The sequence below is a fragment of the Convolutriloba macropyga genome, chromosome 6 (genome assembly GCF_964194025.1).
Source record: "Convolutriloba macropyga chromosome 6, txConMacr16.3, whole genome shotgun sequence".
NCBI classification, from domain to species: Eukaryota; Metazoa; Xenacoelomorpha; order Acoela; family Convolutidae; genus Convolutriloba; species Convolutriloba macropyga.
In genome coordinates, this window is record NC_134473.1 from 41,357,799 (window position 1) to 41,375,013 (window position 17,215).

General features: G+C 36.6%; 2 protein-coding genes across 3 annotated transcripts; one reads left to right on the forward strand and one right to left on the reverse strand.

The window, feature by feature from the left end:
- Positions 1-4,772: 4,772 nt before the first annotated feature.
- On the forward strand, positions 4,773-6,095 carry LOC142341686 (transformer-2 protein homolog beta-like). 2 transcript variants are annotated; one of them, XR_012759121.1, is made up of 2 exons: positions 4,773-5,526; positions 5,609-6,095. XR_012759121.1 is itself a non-coding variant. In XM_075392833.1 (1 exon), the coding sequence occupies exon 1, from the start codon at positions 4,804-4,806 to the stop codon at positions 5,356-5,358; it is 555 nt and encodes a 184-aa protein (XP_075248948.1). In that variant the 5' UTR covers positions 4,773-4,803; the 3' UTR covers positions 5,359-5,575. The 2 variants fall into 2 exon arrangements, 1 of the variants encoding a protein (XP_075248948.1); XM_075392833.1 differs by lacking the exon at positions 5,609-6,095 and having other exon boundaries at positions 4,773-5,575.
- LOC142341687 (uncharacterized) lies at positions 5,884-17,215 on the reverse strand. Its single transcript, XM_075392835.1, has 3 exons — positions 16,567-17,215; positions 8,447-8,578; positions 5,884-6,157 (listed from the first exon to the last, which is right to left on the reverse strand). Exons 1-3 carry the CDS (start codon positions 16,647-16,649, stop codon positions 5,884-5,886), a joined length of 489 nt encoding a protein of 162 aa, XP_075248950.1. The 5' UTR covers positions 16,650-17,215.

Consider the following 17,215-nt stretch of genomic DNA (forward strand, 5'->3'; position numbering starts at 1 on the left):
TAGCGGCGTCATATTTTTTTTTCAAGCAATGAATACAATGACGTACGAAGTTAAGAGAGGACTGTCGTCCCATATGACAGCAAATCAGTGCCTGAAACTGAAAGATTGGAAAACGGGCAGATCAAGTGCTGTGGATCTTGAGACCTGCCACGAAAGCAACCGTAGAGCCACTTAGAAGAAAAAAGAGTCGAGTGCGAGAATTCTTTTCAAGCAAAATTCCAAAAAATTGATGATCAACTTTACGCCAAAATTAAGGACATAGAGCGTTATTCCTTTAATTGCCAGAAAATTAACAAAATCTATAGTGAAATGGAAACTGAAGGACAATTAATTGACGGACATCAAAAAAATCATTGTGAGTTGTATAAGAAACCAACCGATACGGCTGGATTCTCAAATTTCGATTGCTGTGCACCGTTCCAACATAAAGAAATTATTTGGTCAAAATATCATTACCCTGAAGGTTGGACTTCTAGAATAATCAATGATAATTTACGAAAAATTAAACCTCAACTGAAAACTGGTGGCGAGAATGTACAAACAAACGGGACACCAACCATATGAAACACATGTCCAACCATTTTTTTTTCTCGCAGTACCGACGTAACATCAGCCTGCAAAAGAAGCAAAAAATGGGGGAAAGGTGCGTAATCATAACCATCTTTACATGAAAAAAACTACGAACATGTTGACCGTACCTGAGGTCAAGTTATGATGGCAATCTGAAATCTTATGTGGTCTAACAAAATCAGGCGTTGTGGATGCAATTCCACATTCCACCTATGTCGGCCAAAATTGTTGACATTTGACCACAAGAATTTCGGAGCATCAAAAGTTGATTCACCGATTGGTCAACATGTTTAATGCTGTGATGGCACTACCAGCCTATAATTATAAAATGGTAGATCAGTGCCAGAACATCAAAAAATTTTACGACCATAAGGGGTCTAAATCTTAGTAGACGCAAGCCACAACTGATTACGCAGGACGAGTACACGAACCGGGAATCAACATTGAACATTTAAGCGCAGAAAGCATGTTCTGGCTTAAAACAGAATTTGAATTAGCATATGCGCTAAATCAAATCGATCACAAACACAAAAATCTCCCTTTGAAAACTTATAAAGAGAATGACACATTTTAACTGCTTTAGAGTTCTTTTATCGTTTTTACAAACTTCAATGTGAATTCCTATTGGAATTTTAGAAAAATAAAAAAAATGAAAAAAAAACAAGGCAAATTACTTTATGTATGTGAATTTTGAAGTGGTATTAGCAGATGCCTTAGGGTACCGTCCTCGGGTGTTTAACTCTTTCACTGATCACATAGCACAAGTTTTTTCAGGTGGGTACAGTTTCCACAGTTGCAGAGGATTCTCCAGCTGCTGCGGTCAAGTTCACTGAGAGTCAGTCAATAAAGTCGTACAAGTTTGCGTCAAAAATTTAATCCTTAGTGGTTTGTTGGTTTTCTTTCTCACTATATTTTAAAGTCTCCTTTCTCGGGTCCAAAAATTTGCGGCACTTTTTCTCATTCTGTGTTTTGCAACTTCGAATTCTTTGGTTTGTCTCTTTTCGGTCGATTAAAGGTTGGGTATCATGAAACTATTGATGTTGTAGTGTCGATGAGAAGAAAGAGCAGATCATATTTTTTCATGTAAGATGGGGAGTATTTTGAGTCCGGTCAGTCTTGTTTTGTAGTGCTAAATTGAACTGCATATCCATTTATCGGCTGTTTTTGTACTTTCTCGAGTGCCTTGGACTGAAATTTGGAAGGGTACCACAACTGAGATGCATAAAAAACTACTGGTACAACATAACCATAAAAAGCATATATCTTGGTTGGGAGGTTTGCGATGGGTGAGATGTTCTTCTTTAGTGCATCGAAGGATCTCCAGCCCTGTCTAACACCTTTTTGGCAGTATTCAGCCCAAGACATATTTGAGGACATGATTACCCCTAAGGTCTGTTTGGTTTTCATAATTTAAATCCTTCGATTTTGTTCAACGGTTAGGGTTTCAACTTTGATTGAAAGGATATAGCACTTGTTCAGGTTTAGGACCATATTGTTACCCTTTCTCCATTGTTGATTGCATTTGAGTGCTTTATCAGCTTCTTGGATGCTTGACGTTAGGAATTTGAAGTCAACCATATGCCGGTGTTCTTCGTACGCAGTTGGGAAGAGTGTTGAGGTACACGGTGCGCACCAAGGTTGAGCCTCGGGACTTTAAGGGTAAAGAATTTTGTTGTGCACCTCCCCTTTGGCCGAAGCTTCAGGCATTTAGTCATCACACATTTAGGGGAAAAAATTATAATTTATGCCACGATGACTAGATCATCTGAGTCTAACTCTTTGTGGAGTCGGGTCCCGTGAGCCTCAAGTCTCCTTAGACAATCTTTGGGGACATCGAAGAGCAGGTATTATCTGGACCAAACATATAGTGTAGTCGCTACTTATCTTTTTTTTCTGCAATTACAGTTGCTATACTACTCTTTGATGTTATTTCTGTGACTGTCACTACGTCTACCTTGTCTGAACCACACATATTATTTCCTAGTATAAATTTTTCAATTCAGATATTAATTGTGCGCAGGGATCACACAGAGTTTTCTCTTCCACTACTTACACAATTTCAGTGAATACAGTGTAGTGATGATCTCAAGATCCTTCACATCTAAACCATACTGACTCCGAGCTCGTTGCCTACAAACAAATGGTTCTGGCACATTAGAGTTCGCAAGAGATTTAATTGGAGTCTAGCCAAATGACTACTAACCGATCAAAACTTCATTTACTATACTTGATTTCTCTTTAGTTACTTTGTTGACTTTCGAATTGGATAAATTTGACCATCTTTCGTTCATTAGAGTCATTTCCAGCAGTTAGAATTTGGCGAGACCTGGCTACAACAGCCACTGTTTTCTAAATGGCCCCGCCAACAACCACTTTTGATCCCTTTTTTCAATGGTGTACTCCAAGCTCTGCCTCAACTCCATTATCTCAGGCTCTTGCCTGTGCTGATGAGCATTGGACAAACAGATTTTGTTTTGAGTCCGAGGTGGCTCCCTCAGGGCACACTCCTCAGACTTTCCGCTTAGCTAACTATCGCCAACTGAGCTGGCCGCAGCTACACGGGGGCACCAGGTGGAGGTTACGGATCAAGTCTACACCATGGTTTACTTACTCTAGTCCAACCCTAGTCCTTCCGTGTTCCCCAAAATGCTTCCATGTCCCCCATATTCTTCAATGTCGTCCAATTTTAAACATCTGCTGTCGGTCTGTCAAGCAAATTGCGAGCAGTTTGCCACCAATTGCCATATCACACAACCTGGATACCATGTTTTGGTGGGTAACTTTGTCGAATTGCGGTGGTCGATATGTAACGCTCGGATTTCTTCGTGTTCTTTGTCGTCCATGCGGTTAAAGATCCCATCTAGGTATATTTCTAGTAGGAGGACTACGGATCGCCTCTGTCGAAAGACATTGTTCGCGGCTTAGCTGGCGTTCAATCAGTGGTTACATCCTGGCGAAGAGAATCTCTCAAAGACTTTGGGCACGTTTTTGACTAAGCTGATTGGACTGAACTGGGATATGTCAGCGCGGTCGTTTTCTTTGTATATTGGAGTGAGCTCGCAGATCAACCAGCAAGTGGGAAATGTTCATTTAATTAGGCTGGGCTGGAAGACTGCTCTGTGGGATTTGGATAACGCTGGTGTGTTCTTTAAAATGGCATTACCCATGCCGTCTGGTCCACACGCTTTGTTTATCTGGACGCCAGGTAAGAATTCTTCGATTTGATTTTCAGAGATGGTATACTAATTGAGCTTTGATTTTGGGTATGTTTATTCCTGCTTTATTTGTCCTTTGTTGATGAAGGCATCAGAGAAATTGAGATGCCCCCTGTCTGGAAAAATTGAGAATATGGAAGGAAAAATTGGAAGGAAAACATGAAAAAGATGGGGTTGGATGGTTTCAACGATGCATAATTAAAAATTAGACTGAAGAAACAAGGCAACCTCGCATATATTCCCCCCATTTTGAGAAAATGTTGGGAAAATAATACAGATTGAGTTTGGACAATGCACAGTTAAGAGAGACTTGTATCATTTGGATTCAACCAAGGTAACATTTTAATTCGAAATTTTGTCAACCCCGGCAAGAAAAGGAGAACAATAAAGTAATGATAGTAAAAAGTCCTTCTCAGGAATTGAAAACAAAATAACCGGGAATTTCATGAAAGTTTTTTATATTGTGAATAAAATTTTGTATACAATTTTAGCTGTAAATAATTTCAAAAGTTCGTTATTTCAACTCATTTCCTGAATTCGATAGATAGAGATAATGACAAGTTTATTGTAAATCTTTTTGTTCGATTGTAAAATCAATTGTAAGTAAACCTGGCGACAAACGCAATGTTCGGAAACGTTCGTTATTTTAACTTATTTCCTAGAATTCGATAGATAGAGTTAATGACAAGTTTATATACTTTGTAAATCATTTTATTCGATTGTAAAATCAGTTTTAAGTTAACCTGGCGACGAACGCAATGTTCGGAAACGTTCGTTTTTTAAATCAATTTTATTTTTAATTGATAATTTCTTCTCTGCAGCTTAAAGTAGTTAATCCAAGTTGAAAATAGTGTTTTAAATGCTTCCGGTAAACACTTCAAACCTCAATGAATTAAGTTAAATTTCAATTCATAACTGATCTCAATATCAGATTTCTGATTTGGTACTTCCTACTTTTTGCTTTCCTTTATGTGATTTCCGTGATTTGGTACTGTGCTTCGCTTTTAGATTTGCTAATATGCCTCGCTCTAGGTCTCGATCGCGAAGTTTTTCTGGTGGACGAAAACGAAGATCGCCGTCGCCGTACAGAGGAAGACGAAGCCCTTCACCGCAATATCGTCGCCGTGAACGTTCTCCATCTCCTCGTAGAGGTGGTGGTAGCCGAGGCTATGGAGGTGGAGGAAGAGGTGGTAAGCCCACCCCTCCTCCATCAAGGTGTTTGGGCATATTTGGTTTGAGTGATCGGACTTCCGAAAGAGATGTGAACCGTCTGTTCTCCAGCTATCCTGGTTTTCTTAACGTGAAGATGATAAAAGACTACATCACGGACAGAACGCGAGGCTTTGGTTTTATGAACTTTGAAACTGTCGACGATGCGGGTTACGTTAGAGACAAGTGCAATGGAATGGAAATTGACGGAAGAATTGTCACAGTTGAGTTTTCGCACTCCAACAGAGCGGTCACGCCGACTCCAGGTGTCTACTGCGGTGCCCGCGAGCGTGATCGTGGATCTCGACCAGCACCAAGATACAGGTCAAGATCCCGTTCCAGATCGAACCGAAGGCGTTACTGACGTATTTGACGCAACTTCGGCGTGCCAATGTACAAACGAAATTTTACATCTGCGGGAGTGATTGTACTTAATTGATTCAAAACTCATCTTATATTTATGTTGTCCTGAGTGTGTTCGTGATTCGCAATTCAAAGCAAGCTGATGACATTCTGTATTGGTAGTTTTGTGGTATGTACTACTTAACTGTATAATCAATAATTGCATCTTTTTTCTTCTGTCGTCTTTTGTGTAATGAATGCATATTTTTAAGGTTGTTTGTGCAACCAACCAACTGCTGATGTTTTGTCCTTACAATACAATACAAACCAATGCAAAACAAAATACAAAACAAACTCAATCTTCCTTCTTCATACACTACAAAATACAAAATATTTACAGGAACGGGAAAACAATCAAAATATCAGCTGTTTAAGTCTCAAATCTACACTTAACAACCTAAAGTCTGAGTTCAATAAGGTGAACTTTGCTTCCTTCAACATCATCTGATATCTGCAGCAGATCTGTTTCTACGATCTGTTCAGTGGCCTAGTTTGAATTGTACGCAGTCACAATCAAATGTCTCTGCTTTTGATAGTTCCACACTTTCACGCGCTCATTTGTGGCCCAAAATGTGTACACAATAACAAGCACCAAATCGAACACCCCAATACCCATCAAAACAGCTCCAATATAGCGACAGTAGAACAGCAATTTGTATAGCACACTCTGACTGAATGATGCGTGTGATAGATGGGGTTTGATTTGTTGGTAGCTGACAAGGTTACGGCCCGGTGATAGGATGTAACGCCCGCAAATTAAACTGAAACAGCCACACAGTTAACTAACAAACGGACCATTTTCGCTTTTTTGGGGTCATGAACATCACGCTCAAAACAAGTCGGGCATCCTTACAAACAAAGCCATCAGCGTGAGTGACATCGCAAATAAGCGCCTCTCAACACTCATAGAACAATTCATGTCCAGAAAACCATCACAAGGTTATTATTCCAAGGTAAGAGGATATAGAAAGTGTATATATACGGGTCGTAATCAGCTTGAATTGATGGCTTTAAACATTCGAAGCCGTTGTTTTGTTGTTTACAGTTAATTCTTTTTTTGACACCTTATTTCTCTTTAATTTTTTTTCTGTTCAGAAATTTGATATAATACAACCAAATTCTTGCCTGTTTTAGACTGTTTTGTTTACCTGAGGTTTCTCTCGGCTGCTATAATCCATCCTTTGAACGCAAGAATAACACCTACTAATTCTCCGCATTCGATAGGTCTTCAAACAAAAGTGTGATATGTTTATTGTTATGCAAATTTTGTCTGTTAAATCACACGAAACATCTTGCCCATTTTTTCGCACAAAAAACGCACGAGAAAATTGACACTGATTAGATGGAAGATTAGCAACTTGAAAAATTTTGAAACCAAAGCTTCAGATACTACGTATTGAAGTTTTTGCTCCACATTATTTCGTGATTTTTGTTGGTTACATGGTTGCATATAAAATTATAATGCTGAGTGGTTTTGCTTTCTTGTTTTTAGTTGGAACTGATAACTAATAGCATGACAATGAATTAATAAAGTCGACTAAGATTATTTTACCAAGCCATATATTGATTGAGCTTTATCCCCTCCATTTTCAGATGGTTTCTCCTGAAAAATTTTAATCAAATTTTGGACCGCTTTCGTCTAGTACTTCAGTTTAGCCTGTTATTGCGAACTTTTTTGACCATTTTATGGACATCTGTAGGCCTGGAGCACATTCTGACATTGGATGCTAAATTTGCTTAACCGGCTACGTTTTATTTTTCGGTTTTGCATTACCGAGACATTAAATTTATCTCAGTAAATTTTTAGATTACCATATTGCTCAGGGTCATCGGTTGAAGAGGAAATGTTGAAAGTCTTCTGGTTATTGTTGATTTGGCGGGGCAGATTTTAGGGAATTTTGGGAAACAGCGTCGGCAAACTTTGATAATTTTGTTCCTTTTTCACAATTTTTGAAGTAAATAGCTCAGAGAAATAATTAAGCTTGAATAATTAGCTGGATTTATAACTTCGAGAATAATCCGGCGTCTTGCTGGTTTTTTATGTTTAGTCACAAATTTTGAATATTTTTGAAGTGACTTAGAAGTAAAATTTGAGCAATGATTTTAGTCACGCCGGAGCAGTGAAGAGAGCAAAAAAGCGAATGTTTAAAATTTAAATGTGAATTTATAATTTAAAATGTGAATTTTTCCCATATCGTTAAAGCAGTGTCAGAGATCATTTTCAGTTCTCAAGACCATTTTTGTGCACGTGCATCGATTTGACTTTTTTGACCAAGTTGTTCGATCGCTATCTTTTGCAAAGGGTCTTCAAAATCAACATTTTCAGATCTATTTTTTCAGGATTTGTCTGCAATTTTGCCGAATTTTACACACTCTAGTCCTACTGTGTTTGTTGTTGTTGACTAGTCCATGCGTCTGACCCAAAAGTGAGAATTGCCCTGAAACCTAAATGACTAGTCTTCGCCTAGAAGGCAAATGTTCCTTTCATAGACCAATTTTGGTTATTGAAAAATATTAACTGATCATTTCAACCGCAAAGGCATTCGTGGAAAATTTTCTTAGGTTTTACACCGAGGGCAAAACTACAAATTTTGCTTGTTTGATTGTTGCTTGTTAGACAATTGTCAGGTATGAAAGCTATAGATTTTTTAGGTTTATATGGTTTTGTGAAATTGTTTAGTTCCTCTAGTCCAGTTGCGTATGGGACTTTGTTATAGTGATTATCGTTTAGAGATTTTCGAGTGATTGACTAATTGATCAATTCGAAGAAAGATGATTGGAAATGTATGTTGGAAAGAATACTTTACTCAAAAATTGATTGGACAGATTGCATTTAAATAGCTAATACCACGTTTCGTTCAATTAGAATTGAGCATACAGGTTTCTATTTGATGTCTCAGCTTCTCTGATTGCATTTTACTTTTACTCTCCTTTCGAAGTGCCCATACCATATTGGTTGGAAATGTATATATTAAATGTTTTCGATATGAAATTCTTTCATTTGGGGGGGAGGGGGGTCGTGTACATAATTTTGTCGATGTATAGTTAACCTGATGATGCATAGTGATGTTCCTAGAAGGACTAAGAAGAGGCAGAGGAGTAGCCACTTGACACTCTTCTTCCAATACTGGATCATGTGGTGTCTCCGCCGCCTTTTCTCGTCTTGTGTCATCTGTCGCTGCCTAAACAACACCCAAAGCCACACCTCATAACTCTCTCACAACCAACTGAGTCTACATGTTAGAAAAATTGCTGAATTGTTAAATGCGCAGATGAAGTTCGGAACAATTATTCATTGCTCTCAATCGGAGTTTAGCAATTATTTGGGTCCTATTGGTCGTGTTATGCTGTGGTTGTTTTTGTCTGACCGATTTGCCTTTTCGGATTCGCCTACCAAATGCTTCCCCTCCCATATTATTGGGCATATAACTTTTACTTAGACGCACGTTCTATTTTTATATAGTAACGTGCTATATGACAGCCATACATTTACATGGGGTCGTGAAAACAGGGGAGGGGGGGTTCTGTGATCTAACATCGTTTTTTATTATCTAAATTGTGTCAGCTTAGTGGGTGCATATTATTTGCACCCCCCCCCCCCCCGACGCACGTGCCATATTTTTACATAATGATTTACCGTGTAATGACACGTGCTCTGTAACTGGGTGACATAACGTACTGGGGGTGCACAATCCTTGAACTCAATTAGCGGCAGTTTACTAGTCAATTTATTTTTGGTTCATTTTTTCATCTGAGCAGTGGTCTATAATCTCTTATATCATCATTTTAAGACCATTAGTTGGATCCTTTTGTTCCGCCTCAGTTCTAGTCCAGTATGCAGCCCCAGCTAAAAGAACACGTGTCATTAAATAGTAAATCATCACGTGCTTATTAGAGCATTTTTTCTTTTGCATCGAACTCTGATGAAGTATACGTGATCTGACTATTTGTTGTACTCAAGAAATGTTTTTTTTTTAGTTCGAAACCGTCATATTTTTCAATCACCTATAGTTTTACTTAGTGTCGAACTAAAGTGAGATATTAGTGGTCAACAACGGATACCCAACAATTAGTTTGGCTCTATTATTTTAAGAACTTGTGTTAGGGGGTCCAGGCAGGTGCAACTACTGTGAAAGTGGACTTGTACTGGATTCGAACCCGCATATCTTACTCGCAAGCCTAGTGTGCTACGCATTTAACACCAACAGGTCTTAAGCTCTTGAACTTGGCCATCGTTGAAAACTGCTGGCGTACCAGTCTGTTTCCGAGACTTGTCCGCCAATCCAGTGGATATGTTCAAAATAGAAGTAGTTCTAGAAAGCGAAAGATGTTGAAAGACGGATACATTTGAATATTACGCTAGTTAATGTAAATACCAAATATTAATGCTGCATAGAAAGCAGCCATTCTTAAAATCGGAGAGCAAAATAATTTTATAATAATGAATTTGCCATCTGAGTTAATTATTTCAAGCCTACAGATTATTTCAAGCCTACAAAAATGGAAATGTCTTATGTTTATGCCCTTTTCTGTATACAAATCGTAACAAATAGACTTTAAAATGTTGAAGCGTCTCGCCACAAGCACAGTTTTTTAATATAAAATTGAGATATGGATATTTGGTTTTGTGAATGAGCATACCAGTTTTGTTGCGCACACCGCACTTTTTTATTACTCTCAAACTAAGTTTGTTGCAATTATTGTAGAAGTGCCTTTTTTATTCAATGTTTACATTTTTATCAGCATGACAACTTGAATATTTTATTTAAAAGCTCTCGAATAAGCATCGAAGCAATTATTGCAATTGTGTGTTTCGTAAAGTGTAATATCGTCTCGATCGTTTTTTTTTTACTTAACGATTTATCGTTACGAACTAGAATTTTTTGTTTTACGTAGTCGAAATTGTGCACTCATTCAGAGTTTCAGATCCCGATCTTTATAATTAGTTAACTACTAAAAGTCACTTGAAAAGTGCGCCGAAATTGGTCCTATTACTCTATTTCTTGTTATTAGATTATAATAACCTCTAGTAACGTCATTTGAAGCCCCTTAGTGAACTTATTGCCGTCACCTACAAACCACTGCCACCACCAACCCTCTGCGCCCAACTGAAACAGGCTAGAATAGAATCAACAACAGAATAGAATCAAACCCAATGCCAGTTGTTCGAGAGAAATTTGACTGACTCATCTTTAAGCATCTGAGTTAATCGGATCTGATGAGCGCCATTTTGAAATTTTCTTCAAATTGTATCATTTAAAGGCATTTAACGACGTCATCCCATGTGAATGCTTAACGAATTATATGAGCTAAATTATTTTCAGAGTTTTTCTGAACGAAAAGTATGTTATCACCTTCTCAGCAATTGGGAGGAAATATTGGAGCTACGATCAAACAGTTCTGAACGTTTAATGCACGCTTCCTAAATCTATTTTGGCCCACAAAGTTTCCATTTTTTTATTGTCATGATCGGATGGACAATCATTTATTCAAAATCTGAGATAATGGAGAGATAACCAACAAATTGTTGGTCAAAGTAGTATTAAAAATCATTGTTTAGCGTAAAAAATTAGTCCATTTTTTCCTCTGTCATAACGGTATTTGCCAGCATGCGATGTTCAAACTGTAGTTATTATTGGATGACTGCCTTTAGTGTACTAATACTTTTCAATAATCTTTAATGAGATGCCCTGACAAAACTTGTGTAACAAATGTCAAATGAAACCTTACCACAAGCCTACGTTGTAAATCGTCTCTCTCTATGCAACAGAAATGCTAAGCAGATCAAAAATCATTCACTGAAAGCATCGGACTACCGAAATTCGGTAATAGAATACCACTTTTTTTATAGAAAATTTCTACCAATTTGTCTAAAAAGAGTCCACCAATAGATGGCCATATCATACCGAGTGAAAGGGGGAAAGAAACATTTCCTCTAACTCATATGACGCAATATTGTGATATAGGTTTGTGCAGAGCAATGGAAAGATTTTGTTCATGCGATGTTGTTACGTTGAGTCATTTTGTCATTGCACCTTATGTTGACCTTATTCACAAAGCATGGAGTTATGGAAAAATGGAATCTCATTTTATTAATACTGACTTGCATTTTAGATTTATATATGTCTCTTTGTGATCTATCAAAAATGAACGCGATATATACTACATGGACATTTTGTCTACATGATTTCAAAATTTTTGGCCGACTGTCATGCGCTTGAACAAATATATTAGCTTATCATATGTGTTCTCAACTTAGCAGTCCATATATGATCAGTGTTAAACTGTCACAGTTATGATCTCAAGGTTCAGCAAATCTTCGTATCAAACAGAGTTAGAAGCATCTACGCGTAATGATAAAAAATCATTGGTCAATTCGCAGTTTCAGCTGTGCCATTTTGAAAAAAAAAGCTTTTTTCGACATTTTTGTTATTGAATTTTGTTAGGAGGGGGTTAATTAGATCTTATGTGTTTGGAACCGTTTTGATTAATAATGCAATTCAATTTTGTTTTATTTCGCTTGATTTTGTTGCTGCAGTTTTTGCGGAAGTCAGTTACTTCCGTCCAGTTTTGATGATTTTGATGCCGGGCTTTTGTTAACGAGAAGTCAGTGTCCTTGACATCGCCAGCCCCATTCGCAGGATTGCAAGAGAAGAATGAAACCGTCGAATTGCAGCATGCTCAATCATCATAAGGTTGAATCAAAAAAATAAAAAAAATGATGGTAATGAAATAAAAGGGTACAAATTTAAGTGGCGGGAAGAACTATATACTCAAACGGTTTTTTTGTTAGTCAATTTGTTCAGGAAGAATTATATACTCAAACGGTTTTTTTGTTCAGTCAATTTTCGCCGATCGATTTATCGTAGAGTTGTATCTGTTATGCTTAGAAAGCCCGTCCAGTGTAGAATATATAACTTAAAAGATTTTTTGAACTTCGTTTTTCAACTGAGTTATCGAGATTTAAAATTTCTTGAACATTTCTTATTCACATTTTCCGTAGTTTTACGCAATTTTTGCCATTTTTTGTAAGAAAAAAGTATGTTAAATGGTAACGATAGCGTTGTTGGATTCAACTATAAAAACAAAAGAGTGCTTTTGAAGTGCTTGGTCCATTTTTCTGACCGATTTTTGCTAACTTTCTAAAATCAGCCTTTTTTTTCATCAGAAATGGCACGAAATAAGCTTCCTTAGTCCTATTTATTTACATCATTTACCTCGTAAAAACTGTTGGCACAATCTTTTTTTAACTCCAAAAATAGCTTGTCCTACTTGTGGATGCGTTGCATGTTTTCATGAATTAAGATTTTGCTGGTTTTTTGCCAATTTAACTCGATATTATGCAAAATGCATCATATTTTTGATTTTATTTTTTTTCAAACTATCCATATCTATAATATTGGGAACAATTGTGTGTACCAAATAGAAGAGCAACAATATCTAGGCTAGTTTTGGTCTGATTGTGTTTTTTAAAGTCCAAAAAAGTTTTGGAGTGTAATCAGTTGAGATCATATTTGGATTTTTGCTTTTTCTTACGTTAATTACAGAAAAGAACAAGTCAAATCAACACGTACTAATAACAGGTGCAATTGCTAGGGAGTTTCAAGAAAACCTATCTAGTTTTTAGTTGATGGCTTAATGTGGTTTTCACTTTTAAATTGACCTGTTTTTAAATTAAACAATTTTAATGAGCTTTGCGACTTTTTTCTCTTTTTTGGCGAACTTGTAGCTTAAGGTCAGCAAAAACAGGCCTCATCGTGTTTCTAATGAATTAAAATATGATATTTAATGCAGTTTTACGTTTTCAGTAAGGCTTCGATACTAATGTTTTCACAAAATTTGCTTTTAAAAAGAAGGAACAACTGAACACATCAGTTTTTCCTTGAATAGCTCATGGTTTAAACTGCTTCGACACCGTCTTCTAGCAGAATTTTATGGATTGTAAAAAAATTGCCGTTTGTCATTTTTCTGAAGTTGTGGCGACATATTCTGAAAGTTGTAGGTCTAAGCGGCTTCCATTGTACAAACAGAAAAAAAAAACAATGTACTAACATCAGTAGATAGGTAAAGTTTTTCATGATGTTCTACGGAAATGTATAGACGTTTTCTTTAAATTTGCATTTTACTGTTCTTTTTTTCTACTTGTTACCTAGCCTTAAACAATAGAGGTTGCATTCCAAGATACAAGTGTCAAGGAAAGGCACAATTGAACATATCGAATGTTTTTATTGCATCGCAAATTGTTCTAACGGCCTCAATCCCGGTCTTTCGCAAAAGCTTAATTTGATTTTTTCTTTGCTTGTCGTTCTTTTTGTAGTCAAAAGATAAACTGTGTATAATTGTAGGTCTTTCCAGCTTCCTCTGCAAGAACAAGTGAGCGTATTTACTGGTTTCAGTTGATAGATATAGTTTTTCATCACTTTCCTATCATTGAGGTTCATAATCTTCTCTTGTCACGCTATTGCCAGGTGAGATATCACAATGTTGGGTTTTAAAAAGAATGCACAACTGAACACATTAGCTTTTCCTTGAATAGATTTTGGTTTAAACTGCTTCGACACCGTCTTCAAAAAGAATTTTGTGGATTTTTTTATTTTTGCCGTTTTGACATATTGTGGATAATTGTAGGTCCTGGATAGTAAACTAGTTTGTAAAGTTTAGGTTTTATTTCACACTATTCCAACTTTGTTATTGTAGTTTTTTTCAAAAAGTAGACTTAAAGTTTTGGATGTAAATGTTTGCTGTTGTTTGAATTTTTGTTTGTCGTGTGTGGCAGTCTTAGTAATGGCAGATCTCATCGGCCCACTAATGTGAAATTATGTACTTTACTAAGTGATTGGAGTTGGGAGCGATTTTTTCATTCATACACCAATTATTTTTGATCATTTTTTTTGGAAGTTGAGTTTATCTAACTCATTTAGTAGACAAGCAAGCCAAAATTGTGGAAAAGCGGGGTCGGAACATTATGTGCAAACGCACATTACCGAGCTGGACCGATTATCCTTGGTATGCACCCTTCTTTTAATGGAAAAAACTTCTACCGTGGTTTTCTCGAAGAACCCTTCCATAATCATTTTCCAGTTCACTCAAATAAAAATTCTAACGAATTGTGCCGATGCATATGAAGATAAGATGAAGCTGAAGAACTTGAAGCGGAAGAACTTGAATTAGTAAAAACAGCTCTTAATTGTTAATCAAGTAAAAATTAACTTTGAATGTTTACTTTTGTTTAAATTGTCTTTGGCGTGGGTTTTGTCCAAATTTTTACCTTCCGAGTAAATTTTTCTCAACGCTTCCTGATTTAGATTTATGCATCATACAAACTGCTATCGTTGAATTGTAAGGAGCTGAAGGCTAATGCGCGCTAATATATATTTTCGTCAATACAGACCTTTCAGTTTCTCACCGCTGAAACCAGGATATTGTAGCCCATGTGAGGCCTTCGATCTATATAGACGTCATACATTTTCCTATAAAGTCTTCTGACCTTAGTCCGCTGTTTTTCGGACTGATCATATAGTTTCGGCGTGTTCCGAGCTTTTGTTCTGTTAAAAAAAGAACATTGATAATTTCCTCTGGTACACATAAGTATAAAAAGCAAATGGTAAAAGAGGCAATGTAAAGTTAAGAATATAACATTGTAAAATTATAAAATCATTAAATTACCAAACTAAAAATTTGACCTTACATTATTAAAAAATGGCCTAAAATGCGAGCATAAAATGTTCTCACAATTATATATGTACATCATGAAGATTAAAAAATAAAATTAAAATCTAATGCTCTCAATGTCATCTTTTATATCAGTTAGTTTTGGGTCCTTCAAAAATTCTTTCCAAAAATGTTCTTTCAGTTCTTTTTTTAAGGAAGCTTTCGATGTTGTTTTCAGTCTAATATTAGAAGGCAGACTATTATAAATTGGAATGGCTTGTGCAATAAAAGAATCAGTTAAAAACTTGTTCTTTCTTAGATCGAACGTTACTTTTTTTGAACTGTCATGTTGTTTTATTCTCATGGTAGAGAGAGATTTAATTTTATGCGCTGGAAGATCGTTGCTGAGTAAGCGAAAAAAATATTTTGAGCAATGGTATTTCAAGGGAAAAGAAACTGGTAGTATTTTGTTGTGAAGTTTGAGATCTGTAGACCGATCGTATTTTCTCCTATTAAAAATGGATTTTCCCCAATTCAGTTGTTTTTCTAAAGTTGTGAGTTTTTTTAGTTGCTAGCGTAATACGTGTTGAGATATCGTGAAAGACAAAATACCGGAATCAGATAAATGGAAGACATTATTGGATGCAATTTTAGTAACTACAACCCCTTTTAGAGCTTGCATTGAAACTGCCTCAGCCTGTAAGGTGAGGCCGTTTATCCGTTTGATGGGAGATCGTTTTTCCGTCTCACCGATTTCACTTTTCCTCCTTAGAAACGCGATAAACTGAATTAAAATATGGTTTTGTTCATCCGTTATCGACTTCGGACTTCGTGCGGATTTAGTTTTGCCTATAGATCACATTTTAATTATATAATAAAGAATACTGGGCAAAGTTGAAAAAAAGCATGGATGTGGTACGTTGAAAGCAGGGTTCGATAATGGCGTATGAACGTGATCTAAGACAGAAATTTTTCCGTTGTTAATCTAGATGTGAGAATTAATTTCGAATTGATTGAGCGGAAATGCGGTCAATGTTTTTGAGGGTAAATTGACGTGTTTTGTCTAATATTTTATCTTTTTTAAATTCATTTGTGAATGACTTGAAGGGTTGTTCAGTCTATCTTTTGCACAGTTCTTTTCATTGTGTATGAATTTTTTGGTTTCGTGGTTGGTTTTATTTCACCATTTTTTATATTTAAAAAAGCAGGTTTTTTATACTAGCATAGGTGAATAATTTTTTACCCACCATAGTCAACGCAAGTACGTCTATTTTATACAGTCAATTGTATTAAAAATTGTTGCTTGAGGTTTCAGACGAGGAAGCCTCAAGTAATGGAATCACACACAGCACTGGGCTAACTACGCATGTATTATCCTCCATTGTGCAGACCTCGCCCCTGTCTTCGTTTTTTGGTACTAGTCAGATTTCTAAATTGCTGGTAAGAAAATTCCTGATTCTATCCGTTGTTTTGATTAACTGTAATTGTAATTTGGAGAGGGTCATAGGAGATAGTTTACCTGAGTTTGAACTGTAGTAGTCTTAGTCTTTTGCCCTTGACGGTGGCCCTGTTGGCAGCCACACTCCTGTACACCATGTTCATTAGTAGAAGGGTCTCACCACCACAACCCCACCCACTCACTATTTCACACTCACCCACTCTATTGGCTAACGTTCGCAATTTCGCAAGTCCTAAATAAGCGTGGTCCTAAGGTTTGGTCGATGCGGATAAGAAGTTGGCTGTGATAATATCTAATGAAACGAATAAACAACGATGCACACTCAACCTATAATTCGCGTTCACAATCTCTCGAGTCCTGATTTGTCAAAGTTCTCATTGGTCCCCCGAATTGCTTGATTGGGACAACAAGCAGGAAATAATATCGATTGATAATTGTATTGTGACAAATATTCTACTATGGTAAAATAAGTAAAAGGAAGACGTAAATTTTAAATAAAGCCAGAAAAATCTGATGGAGTCTGTCAGTGTAAAGTTAACAAAAGGGGATCGAAGAACGTACAACTGAATGTATATAATTTGAGTCTCCTCTGGGGTCTATTATTTTTGTTTATAAATATCGCCATTTCGATACGGTTAAAACACTATTTGCAAAAAGTTACATGCAAAATGGTCTGGTCTGGACAGGACTGGCTTGTTGCTTCTTTTTT

Bases quoted from the DNA above. Each gene is read 5' to 3' on its own strand.
- LOC142341686 (XM_075392833.1), top strand. From the start codon at position 4,804: ATGCCTCGCTCTAGGTCTCGATCGCGAAGTTTTTCTGGTGGACGAAAA.
- LOC142341687 (XM_075392835.1), bottom strand. From the start codon at position 16,649: ATGAACATGGTGTACAGGAGTGTGGCTGCCAACAGGGCCACCGTCAAG. The intron at 8,579-16,566 runs GTAAACTATCTC...GGTGTTGTTTAG, and splicing joins CTACTACAGTTCAAACTCAG to GCAGCGACAGATGACACAAG. The intron at 6,158-8,446 runs GTTAACTATACA...TGGCTGTTTCAG, and splicing joins ACATCACTATGCATCATCAG to TTTAATTTGCGGGCGTTACA.